This window comes from Odontesthes bonariensis, chromosome 13, assembly GCF_027942865.1.
Source record: "Odontesthes bonariensis isolate fOdoBon6 chromosome 13, fOdoBon6.hap1, whole genome shotgun sequence".
NCBI classification, from domain to species: Eukaryota; Metazoa; Chordata; class Actinopteri; order Atheriniformes; family Atherinopsidae; genus Odontesthes; species Odontesthes bonariensis.
The window spans coordinates 3,172,362-3,184,536 of NC_134518.1; the positions used below are offsets into that span (position 1 = coordinate 3,172,362).

General features: G+C 45.5%; 1 protein-coding gene across 1 annotated transcript in view; it reads right to left on the reverse strand.

Moving 5' to 3' along the window:
• Positions 1-12,175, reverse strand: part of fbxo38 (F-box protein 38) — a 46,101-nt gene that overhangs the window by 23,557 nt on the left and 10,369 nt on the right. The window contains exons 6-11 of the mRNA XM_075480819.1: positions 11,849-12,124; positions 9,941-10,034; positions 4,528-4,658; positions 3,097-3,267; positions 2,872-3,014; positions 310-493 (exon numbers count right to left, since the gene is read on the reverse strand). Of these exons, the coding sequence (XP_075336934.1) occupies positions 310-493; positions 2,872-3,014; positions 3,097-3,267; positions 4,528-4,658; positions 9,941-10,034; positions 11,849-12,124 (999 nt within the window). The remainder of the gene's footprint in view (positions 1-309; positions 494-2,871; positions 3,015-3,096; positions 3,268-4,527; positions 4,659-9,940; positions 10,035-11,848; positions 12,125-12,175) is intronic.

Below are 12,175 nucleotides of genomic sequence, written 5' to 3' on the forward strand. Positions count from 1 at the left end.
CTCCATTTTGCTCTTGCCTTGCATCCACACTGTTTTTCTTCAACTCCTCAGGAATTTGGGCTCTTATTTCAGGCATTAGTTGGCCTTTGGAAAGCTCAATTAGCTGCTCCTGCATTAAACAACTTTACCATTTAAATTGTAGTAAAAGGCAGTACAAATCAAGCAGCCTAGTGGAAAAAATCTTTAAAAATTTAGTTTTTCACAGAAAAAATGAAAAGTTCACAGGAAAAACACAAACATATAAAAGAAAAGCACTACTGGAGAAATTTCTAGTGTGAGCTATTCTCCAACTTGGGTAAGAAGACTTGCCATTTTGCTGCTGCGGCCTCTGGTTATTGTTGTTTATGTTGTTGACAGGCGGAGGAGCAGCAGGCTGGTTGGCCTCATTAGGGTGGTGGTGGTGGTTGTTGTCATTGTTGGAGTTCTGGTTACTGACCAGTGCTGAGGACACACCAATACCAGTTCCCGCACTCAGACCCACCCTGGCACAGCCCTAACACAGAATCATTAATACGCATCAGTTCTTACACCAACTCTGACAGCCACACCAATCCTTTACTTCAAATACAGTTGTTTCCATTTGCTCTTGTAAATCAGAAACTTCGCTTTCAACTATGAATCTGTTTGATCAGCCAAGTAACACAGCTGACTCTACAGAAGTGGGTGGAGGTCAAGCAGAGATAGGAAGAGGAAATTCTAAGGACTTAAGGAAATACAGCACAAAGGGGCTCCATCTGCACTCCATTCTGCTACTGCAGTTGACTTCATCTATGACCCGGTAGAACTACAATGTTCCCCAGAAAGACAACAAATGACATTAGATCATTTGGCTCTTCCCAGGCTGGTAATGGAAAATAAAGAAGTACAAGTTATCAGACACACGAGAGATGAGAAGCAGTCGTGCTCCCCTTCCTGCACCCCGACAGTAGGAATATATCAGTTCAACTGTCTGGGTTTGAGCAGGACTCTAGAAATATAATGTACAAATTAAACACTTTCAAGTCCTTTCGTTCAGTGAAAAATCTTCCTTTTCACATGGAACCTGGGGGAGCAGAACATGTGGTGAAAACAAACCATCATGTGAGGAATTCATTTCCCCAGCGAGGCAGTTGCAGCCCTGGACAGTTAAACAGGAAGGTCCGACAATGAGAGGCAGTCTCTGAATTGCACTTGTCGGTCCTTTCAAAATAAAAATTAAACAAGCTCTCAGCTTTTTGTCACTTTTTTTTTTTTTTTTTTTTTAAACAGTACAAAAGGGAAATATCTTTTGTGAAATCTTAAAGAATCTCATCAAAGTGGAATATCACACAAGACGAAGACTAAGGTGATGCCTTTAAGACATACTTTCCAGATGAAGAACATTCCTCTCATCAGATTCATTTCAACGTCTGAGTAAAGCAAACTCAGAGATTTGCATGGAAACATGTCATTCTTAGAATAAGTCTAAAGGCTGAGAACCGACTTGTGTGGCTGGACTGTTAAACAGCTTTTCATTTCAGTTCGCAGCAGGTCTAAAATGACAGAAGAAGTGTATATTAACAGCTGAGAGCTCAGAGCTGGCCGTTTGAATCATTCATGCTTGGCTGAGAGGATATAAATACATGTTCTGTCGCGTGCCAAACTCAGCTCATTTCGTCTTTACTCCAGACTTTAAATCGTATAAAGTATAAACTATAAGTGCATAATTAAACTTCAAAAGTGAGTTAACCTGGGCTTGATTCAGGCTCAATGTGGAGCATCAGTCATCACACATCCTTTCTGTGGAAACTGGCAGCACAGAAGATAGATTTTTCTGTTGAAGTGAAGCCTATTACACTTTTTAAATTAAAACCATCTTCAGATAATTCTGACCTGAACAGATTTTGATGAGAAAGTGGTGAATGAGTAAGGGCTGGTGATGAATTTACTGAGGAAAACTAGGAGTTTCTGGACAAGACTTAAAAAAATATATATATATTAAAAAAAGAGACCAAATCATTAAGTATCACTTTCTTTAGATGCACAAGAAGATTGCCAAAGTAAATACATAAAAGATTAGAATAATATAAAAAAAATTCTCAGTGCATGAGAGTAAAGCAATAATCAATCCTATAAAACAACAACAACAACAACAAAGCTCTGGAATTTGGACAGAATTGACATAATTGATGAGCTCAGACTAGACTCTCGCATCATGAGCTCTCAAATCAAAACGCTGAGGTTGTAGTCGGAAATTAAGCTTTAATCACCTGCCTGAGAAATTCAGGTGTCTGCATATGTAAAAAAGTTCCCACAATGCATTTCACGTGAAGTCACCAGTGTGAATTTTGAGCCCGTTTGTACTCCTCACACTGATTGGACAGTGATAACTCAGTCACTTTAAGTGGTTTTGTGGGCCTTCTGTTTTGCTGGAGGTCCTGAAGGTGAAGCTGATTAAAAGATGGACAATGACACCAGCCCATCTGAGACGCAGACGGCAGATACTTTGGGATGTTAAGGAAGCATTTATTCGGATGTATGAAGGCTTGCATTACTGCTCTTAATCTGAAGAACCTATCCCATATTCAAGCTCTTTGGTTTTAAAGAAAAGATGTGTTCTTACTAAAGAATAGCTAAACAGACTCAGAGTTTAGAAAATCTTTTTACTAGAGTTTGCCATAGAAATGACTGTTGGTATACATTAACTTTCTGTTGGTGTGAGATTATTTGAACCTCAAAGGATACACTACAACAATCAAGTTGTCCCTTTCAGCATTCCGTTTAGGTACCGATTTGGTTATGTAAGAAACCAGATGTCCAGTGGATAAAGTCACTTATTTACATGACTGTACCTTTCAAAATGGATTAATGAGGTGTATACTATGTGAGAGACATTATGGTCACATGTTTTACCTTGGGTGGCTCTCTAAACATCTGGTCAAGACAGATAAACTCCAGACAGGGTAGCAACTCAATGAAGTGGGAAAAAGATTCCAGTTTGATGGCATGACAGCGAACCAGAGTGAGATCGACCAGGCGGCTCCATCTGGACTGATCTGTGAGCAGAACCGGGCAGAACTTACAGCAGGTCCACAGCACAGTGCAACAGTTCAGCAGTTAGGAACCTCAGAAGCTCACCTGTGATCCAGTGGTGGGGGTTATGAAGGTGAGGGCAGTTGTAGATGTGCAGGTACTTAATATTAGTGAAGACCTCATTCACCACCTTAATGCCAATATCAGTGATGATGCCAGGGTTTTCAATGACATCAGCCAGACCGTACTTCACCAGCTCCGAATGATTCATCTTACCTGCAGTTAAACGATGAAAGATTTATTATTTTCTTCTCTCCTTTTAAGGTTTACACTCAAATTACATTCATACACTGCTTTTTAAATGGGGTATTTTCAGTGGATGAAATTGAATGAATAAACTTTAACCATCCCAAAAATTCTGACTTAGCAGGATACACAGCTAAACAGTTATTGGGTAGTTATTACTAGGGATGGGAATCGAAAACCGTTTCTTATTGAGAACCGGTTCCCAGTGTTTCAATTCCTTGGAATCGTTTGGTGATTTTGCAAACGATTCCCTTATCGATTCCAGTGGGCGCGAATCGCGTCACCACGCAACGTTGCGTGGCGAGTCCAGCGCAGCCAGCAGTCAACAGTAAACATGGCGCCCAAGCGGTACAAACGCTGGAAAGTTTGGTTACACATCCCTAAAAAAGACGACAACAGGGCAACTTGCAAAGTGAATATTTCACCAAAGGGAGGAAATACTACCAACATGCAATAACTATGAATGAATGTCGCGTTTTCGATCTGCTCCGGACTAACGTTGGTGAATCTGAACCCAGCAACGTTAGCAACGTTAGCATGCCCTCGGCTAACACTGCAGGTAAATAATAAACACTGCCTATCATGTCAGCACCATTTGCCTCATTGTAAAACCTGCTGTTAGTAACGGTTAAGGTTAAATGAATGCCTTCTCATGCATTACATTTAGATGAAATCATGAGAGACAGAGCCTGACTGGCTCAGAGCCAGAGGCTGGTGGTACTACCCCCAGTTCACCTCTACCTCCAGCTTCTCCTTTCACCAGAGCAGGAAGAGTTCAATTACCCAGGCCAGGATAGACCAATGTGGACCTCACCATTGTTGGGTTTGTAAGGTCATGACTCGTGTTACTTCTAAACTAAACAAAGTTGATGCTAATCGACCGGTTTGTTGTCCTTTTTCTCCAAATGAGAATCGATAAGGGAACCGATAAAGAACCGAATCGTTAAGCAGAATCGAAAATGGAATTGGAATCGTAAAAATCTAATCAATTCCCATCCCTAGTTATTACTTTAAGGGACTGTCCATTGACACAATACATTCCACGGCCCGTAACCCCAGCCACCGCTACAGAATACCAAACCAAGACCCAATTCTAAATCATCCTAAAACCAAGTCTTAACCCCGTAAAAATCACTTCGGTCCGTTCACAGGAAGTCTCTGTTTTTCAGTATGCAGGCAGATTTGCACCCCCCATCCCCACAAGAAAAAAACTAAACAAAAAAAACTAACATTGCAGAAGGAACTCATCCACATATCCCAGATGAAGTGTCTCAAACTGAGGAAACTCAAGTTCAGCCATTTTGAGAGCTGAGAAGACTCCATCTTTAGTCAGAGAGGGTTGGATGCGCAGCTCATGAAGCCTGTTAAACACACAGAGAATCAAGTGAAAGTGATGTATCCATTAAAACATTCAACATTCATCATGCGACAACCTTTTCTGCTGAAAGATACGTGGCACGTTGTGAATGTACGTGGAATGACCCTGTGGATGAGACCCTCACATGCTGCTGCTGACCTCATCACCACAGCTGATTACTCTACACCAGTGGTTTTCAAAGTGTGGGCCGCGAGTGAAGATAAGAAAAAAATGCAAAAATAAAAAAAATAGAATTAAATTTTTTTTAAACATCATTATAAAAAAATTGTCACATTTTTTTTTAATCAGTATTGTAAAATACAATTTATAATAATATATCATATCGAAATGTTATTTGCCATGCTTGTCTTTCTGATTGGCTGCCAGTCAAAACATCGTAGACCTGGCGGTTTGCGCCTGTTCTCAAGCTGCTCTGCTCCTCAAGCTAGCGTGTAGGTAGCTAGCCAAAATGGACGGGTTTTTGACTACGAAGAGACTGAAAGAACTGGCCGACTAAAATCAGTATGAGGCAGCAGACATTAAGTTTGGCTTTACAGCCATACAGAAAAATGGCCACGATTGCCCGAAATGTCTGGAGACCCTCTCAAATGAGTGTTCAAAACCTTCGAAACTTCAGCGTCACTTGATACAAAAACATCCGTCAGAGTCCGAAAAAACGGTTGACTTCTTCAGACGTAAAGAAGAGCATTTAGTCAGGCTGCATTCACACGGCGAGCTACTGTCCGTGAATAAAAGAAAGAAAATACGTTCTAAAAGTTGATGTTTCTTTACATATTTTGTAGCATTGTCTGTGGTTTGCAAAGGGGGTCCCCGGCCAGAAGCTAATACTGTTTGGGGGGCCTTGGCATGGAAAAGTTTGGGAACTCCTGCTCTACACCACAGTCCACTGCTTTTTCCTAATGAATGCAGAAATGTCTGCAGGGGGGCAGCGCTAACAGTGTGTCAGCTGTGGAACAGCTTTATTAGAAAACTGCTGCCCATATAGATCTACTCTGTCTCCTTAGGTAGATGCTTTAACATAGCAAGCCTCGAATGATAGGACATCTTAAAGGAGGAACGTGATCTAAAGAAAATCATGAAGGATTGAGATCAGAGATCACTTTGATCCTAACACTCATCAGTTAGGACGGTCAGAAAAAGCTTTTAGTTTGTCAGGGGGCATAAAGATTGAACTGGAGCAATGGAAAAAGCTCCTGTGGTCTGACCGGTCCAAACGGAGCCTTTTCATAGGGAAGCCTTGTGTCAACTGTAGGAGCAGTGTTTGGTTCTGGGGTTGGTTCAGTTGGTCAGGTTCAGCATCATGTCGTAAGCCCAGAAAATCAGGTCAGCTCACAACATGAACACACTGGATGATCGGAATTTGATAAGAAAGGTCAAACTGTGAAAGAGTAGTTCAGTGAGCAGCATTCTCACACACGGATCGGCCCCCACAGAGTCCAGACCATGTTGACAGTCTTAGAGATTTAAGCCTCGTTTCCACTAAGCAGTCCGGTACGGGTTGGTTAAGAACGGTTTGCTTATTTCAGTGTTTCCACTACCACCAAAGCGTACCGGTCCCATGGTACCCGTTACCATTTTTGTAACCCTTCTGCTTGGGGTACCGGCACACAGGACCGGTTCCCTTGGGGAGGAGCCAAAGCACACCTGGGAATTATCTAATTACTTTCAGGATGCCATAATAATAATAATAATAATAGATCGGTTTTATATAGCGCTTTTCATGATACTCAAAGCCACTTCCAGTGAATGAAACAACAGCAAATTCCCTAAAGTTCTGCCAATCTCTGTCAGTGAGTTCTGGGAGTGGACGTGGTCACCGTGTTGTTTCATTGCAGAGTGGTACAGGTGCTTGCACCGCACTTCTTCGCTGAGTCTGGATTCGAATTGGTCCGTCCTGTTTCTCGTTCTCTGCGCAAATTTTGACTGGTGCACGACTATGCGGCACCCTAAAAACAGACAGGGGGAAAAGTTCGGGGGGCTCGCCTCCTTCAGCCATCATACAGCCTGCAGAGCTGCCTGCTGCTCACTCACAGCAAGCGGAGGTGCGCGGGGGGAGGGGCACTACGCTGAAGCTGCACACGGCATGAGGGACCTCCACTTTCTCTCTGACAAGACGCCACAAAAAAAATTTATTTAAAAAAACGCTCATACCGCAGGGACGGTATGACAGGAAATTTTAGTGGTTTTGAAACCTTGACTTTTTAATACCGTGGTATACCTTGAAACCGGTAACCGACCCATGCCTAGTATGGACATCTGAGATGCTCCAGTGCCATCTTATCCAGTTATCTTTATTCTGCCCTATCAGTGGGTGTCCATGTAAACACTGGCTGTGTTACAGTTGGTTGCTCTGTGTTGTAATGCAGATTAGCGACAGCAGCAGGACAGAGGCATGATCAGGGCTGTATTCTGGTCAGATCTTTGATCAGTCTGAAAGCAGTGAAACACCCACACAGGCCTGCACCCCTCTCTGTACGCTGTTTGAGACAGAGTGGCTCAAAGGGAGGTGAAGCAGGTGATCTCTTAGCACAGCCTATTGAATGATCTCTGTAAATGAGTCCAAACTTTGTCAGAATGTTGTGTTTTTCTGTTTTTCATCAGATCCCCCAGAAGTAGCGTTTTGGGTTCAACCCTGCAGCTGCAGGTACTTCTTGATTGGGGCAGTAAGTGTTCATTCAGGGCTGGAAACATTTTCAAAGCACATGCCAACCACAGGTTGTTTGCTGATCTGCTCACAGGACCTTCAAAGATTCCTCAGACAGTTGTGCTCATCAGGAAATGGGGCCCAAAGCCATTTTTCTACTGCATGTATCCCCTCGACACGGGGGGGTGCAGCTCTGCATCACAGTGTGTGTGTGTGTGTGTGTGTGTGCGTGTGTGTGTGTGTGCGTGTGTGCAGTGATGATTGTGCTGACTCAGTGTGTGACAGGCTTTCAGTTCAGAGTACAGCTCAGTACAGTGTAACACCAAACAGAATCCTGTAGCTCTGAGTGGAGATGTGCCTAACCTACGCTGGTGCTCAGCCTAACCTACGCTGGTGCTCAGCCTAACCTACGCTGGTGCTCAGCCTAACCTACGCTGGTGCTCAGCCTAACCTACGCTGGTGCTCAGCCTAACCTACGCTGGTGCTCAGCCTAACCTACGCTGGTGCTCAGCCTAACCTACGCTGGTGCTCAGCCTAACCTACGCTGGTGCTCAGCCTAACCTACGCTGGTGCTCAGCCTAACCTACGCTGGTGCTCAGCCTAACCTACGCTGGTGCTCAGCCTAACCTGCGCTGGTGCTCAGCCTAACCTACGCTGGTGCTCAGCCTAACCTACGCTGGTGTTCAGCCTAACCTGCGCTGGTGCTCAGCCTAACCTACGCTGGTGTTCAGCCTAACCTGCGCTGGTGCTCAGCCTAACCTATGCTGGTGTTCAGCCTAACCTGCGCTGGTGCTCAGCCTAACCTATGCTGGTGTTCAGCCTAACCTGCGCTGGTGCTCAGCCTAACCTATGCTGGTGTTCAGCCTAACCTGCGCTGGTGCTCAGCCTAACCTACGCTGGTGTTCAGCCTAACCTACGCTGGTGTTCAGCCTAACCTGCGCTGGTGCTCAGCCTAACCTATGCTGGTGTTCAGCCTAACCTGCGCTGGTGCTCAGCCTAACCTGCGCTGGTGCTCAGCCTAACCTACGCTGGTGTTCAGCCTAACCTACGCTGGTGTTCAGCCTAACCTGCGCTGGTGCTCAGCCTAACCTACGCTGGTGTTCAGCCTAACCTGCGCTGGTGTTCAGCCTAACCTGCGCTGGTGCTCAGCCTAACCTACGCTGGTGCTCAGCCTAACCTGCGCTGGTGCTCAGCCTAACCTACGCTGGTGTTCAGCCTAACCTACGCTGGTGTTCAGCCTAACCTGCGCTGGTGCTCAGCCTAACCTACGCTGGTTACAATTAAATGAAGACAAAACTGAGATCATTCTGTTTGGTAGCAAAGAGAAGAGGGTCAGCGTTGGTAAATATCTTGAGACTCGGGCCCTTACAATCACTGACCAAGTTGGTAACCTCGGAGTGTTGATAGACTCAGATCTGACTTTCTGCAGCCACATCAAAGCTGTCACCAAGGCAGCTTTTTACCACCTCAGAAATATCAGCCTAACCTGCGCTGGTGCTCAGCCTAACCTACGCTGGTGTTCAGCCTAACCTACGCTGGTGTTCAGCCTAACCTGCGCTGGTGCTCAGCCTAACCTATGCTGGTGTTCAGCCTAACCTGCGCTGGTGCTCAGCCTAACCTATGCTGGTGTTCAGCCTAACCTGCGCTGGTGCTCAGCCTAACCTATGCTGGTGTTCAGCCTAACCTGCGCTGGTGCTCAGCCTAACCTACGCTGGTGTTCAGCCTAACCTGCGCTGGTGCTAAGCCTAACCAACGCTGGTGTTCAGCCTAACCTACGCTGGTGTTCAGCCTAACCTGCGCTGGTGCTCAGCCTAACCTATGCTGGTGTTCAGCCTAACCTGCGCTGGTGCTCAGCCTAACCTGCGCTGGTGCTCAGCCTAACCTACGCTGGTGTTCAGCCTAACCTACGCTGGTGTTCAGCCTAACCTGCGCTGGTGCTCAGCCTAACCTACGCTGGTTACAATTAAATGAAGACAAAACTGAGATCATTCTGTTTGGTAGCAAAGAGAAGAGGGTCAGCGTTGGTAAATATCTTGAGACTCGGGCCCTTACAATCACTGACCAAGTTGGTAACCTCGGAGTGTTGATAGACTCAGATCTGACTTTCTGCAGCCACATCAAAGCTGTCACCAAGGCAGCTTTTTACCACCTCAAAAATATCAGCCTAACCTGCGCTGGTGCTCAGCCTAACCTACGCTGGTGCTCAGCCTAACCTACGCTGGTGCTCAGCCTAACCTACGCTGGTGCTCAGCCTAACCTACGCTGGTGTTCAGCCTAACCTACGCTGGTGCTCAGCCTAACCTACGCTGGTGCTCAGCCTAACCTACGCTGGTGTTCAGCCTAACCTGCGCTGGTGCTCAGCCTAACCTGCGCTGGTGTTCAGCCTAACTTACGCTGGTGGTCAGCCTAACCTACGCTGGTGTTCAGCCTAACCTAAGCCCCCCCCCCCCCGGTGTGGCTCCCTCTGCACACTGCTACCTGCAACATGAATGTAGCTGATCCTGCCATTTTAATTGGTCTCACAAAGCACTTCTATGTATCCACTCTGCACATGCAGATGTTTGCATCTCATCTTTTCCTCCCTGTCAGTCAGTGAAACAAAGTGATGCCTGGTTGAATACCTGCGAGCAGCAGTGATGATGAGGTAGCCCAAGTCCACTTCCAGAGCATTCTTGCAAGCTCCGAACACAATGGTGTGGAGGTTCCGAAATCCTCCTGGGAAGATACAGATATGGTATGAAAGACTATCTGAATTACCTTGAATTAATTAGTTGGTATTAAGTAGATAGAATGAATTGTGAGCCATAACTGAACAGAGCAGTGTTCCTAAAGACAGTAACAGAGCAGTATACAACACATAAAAAGCACATTAAAGCTGGTGAGAAATGTTTGAAGACTATCCCACAGCAGGTGTGTGTTTGTTGGGAACATCAGAATAAGCCTTCCATCAGGCTCATCCCAAACTTTCTGTGGTGTCCAAATGGGGTGACAGAGGTGGCCCTGACATGACCCATGACACACCATCCTTCTCTTTTCTCTCCAAGTAGTTTTCAACAGCCTGAAGGTCTACTTGGAGTCACCGTCTTGTTGTACGACAAAGTTGGGACCTATCAAATGAGCTCCTGATAGTACAGCAAGACACTGCCAGATGGACTAATACTCATGTTTCAGATGACTTTGGAAAGATCAACTCCACCTCCATCTAAATACCTGGAAACCTCCCATGTCCCTTTTACACACAGAGGAATCACTCTATCATCTGTGTCATGACAACACCCCAATGTGACCCAAAGAGTCTGAACTACCTTTTGTCTGTCCATAAGACTCTGTTCAAGTTATCCTTGTGTAGGTGGTCCTTGGCCTCCGTTGGTCTCTTGGTCTTGTTTTGGGGTGCAGAGGTCATTTCTTTCTGAAAAGTCAGCCATGCAGGTCGCCACTGAGAGCTTAACTGATCCAGATGCTGCAGCTGGACACATGGCATCATGCTGACCCGGGAGTTCAAGAAGAGTTAAGCATCTGTCATGGATGCACAGAGGAAGGCGTCCTCCAGCAGGGAAGTTACCCTGAGCCTCTCACACCCACTGGCTGTCCTGTTTCCTGGGACATTTCTTGCATTTAGCATTTCTCTGAAAATCTGGCATCAAAGTCGAACTTTTAAAATGATTTCCAATGTCTTGAGAGCAGTCATGGGCTGCATTTATATAACACTTCTCTAATCTCGTTGACACATACAATGACTCCGAGTCTGTACAGCACACACAGTGCTCAGTTAAGGAGAAGTGGAGGACCTTTGGATTTGTGCGCTGGGGACGGAACAACTGCTCTTCCTCCGCCGCCGCCTGTATCGTCTCCTGACCTTTGTGAAGATGTTAAATCATTTGTTGAGAACTATTAGACTTAAAGGGATAGTTCGCCTCTTTTGACATGAAGCTGTATGACATCCCATATCAGCAACATCATTTCTGAACATCTTCTTACCCCCTGCTGCGTCCTGTGAGCAGAGTTCCAGCCTCGTTTTGGCGTTGACGAAGGTAGTCCGGCTAGTTGGCAGGGGGTAAGAAGATGTTCATAAATGATACTGCTAATATGGGATGTCATACAGCTTCATGTCAAAAGAGGCGAACTATCCCTTTAAGGTTGAAGCCATCAATTGCTTTCTGTAACACTGAACCTTGTGTTGTTAACAATTAGCGTTTAAGCCCTCTATGACTCTACAACATGTCTGAACAATTGGCGAAAAATAAAGCTATGGTGTAACGCTCAGAAATGTTCGTAGGTACTGGTACCAACTGGAGGGGAAACACTGAGTCACCACTGCTTAGGCAGGAGCTGACCTATCAGCGTGTCAGCATTGGAAAGGTCTCCATCTGGTGTGTTTCTATGCAGTTTAGTTGGGAATACAAATATGCAGGTGGAACTTGTAAAAAAAAATTCTGTCACCAATAAACAAGTCCTAGAAAAGTAATATTCTATTCATCGAGAGAGAAACACTTCCAGAAGATACGAAAGACTCCGGTAAGCCAACTCACCCGACCTCCAGCTGTCTTCCACAACATGTTGGATCAGCCCTCCCAGGAAAGGAACCCTGACCAGCTCCAGCTGCTCCAGGTTCCGGGCTGATGCTAAACCAGTAACTAGAGGCACGTATTTGAGGGAGTTGGTTGGTCCCGCACAGTTCCGCATGACAAAGGTTCTCAGGCTCACACACAAAAAGTCCTTAAATGGCTGAGGCTTGGTAAAACGGACCCACTTCAGGTAAAGGTGCCGCAGCATGGAGACACAGGGGATCTCTGGGACATTCACACCTGCAACAGACAATTCATGATTGGAACACAGCTGTGGTGTTTTCAAATTAG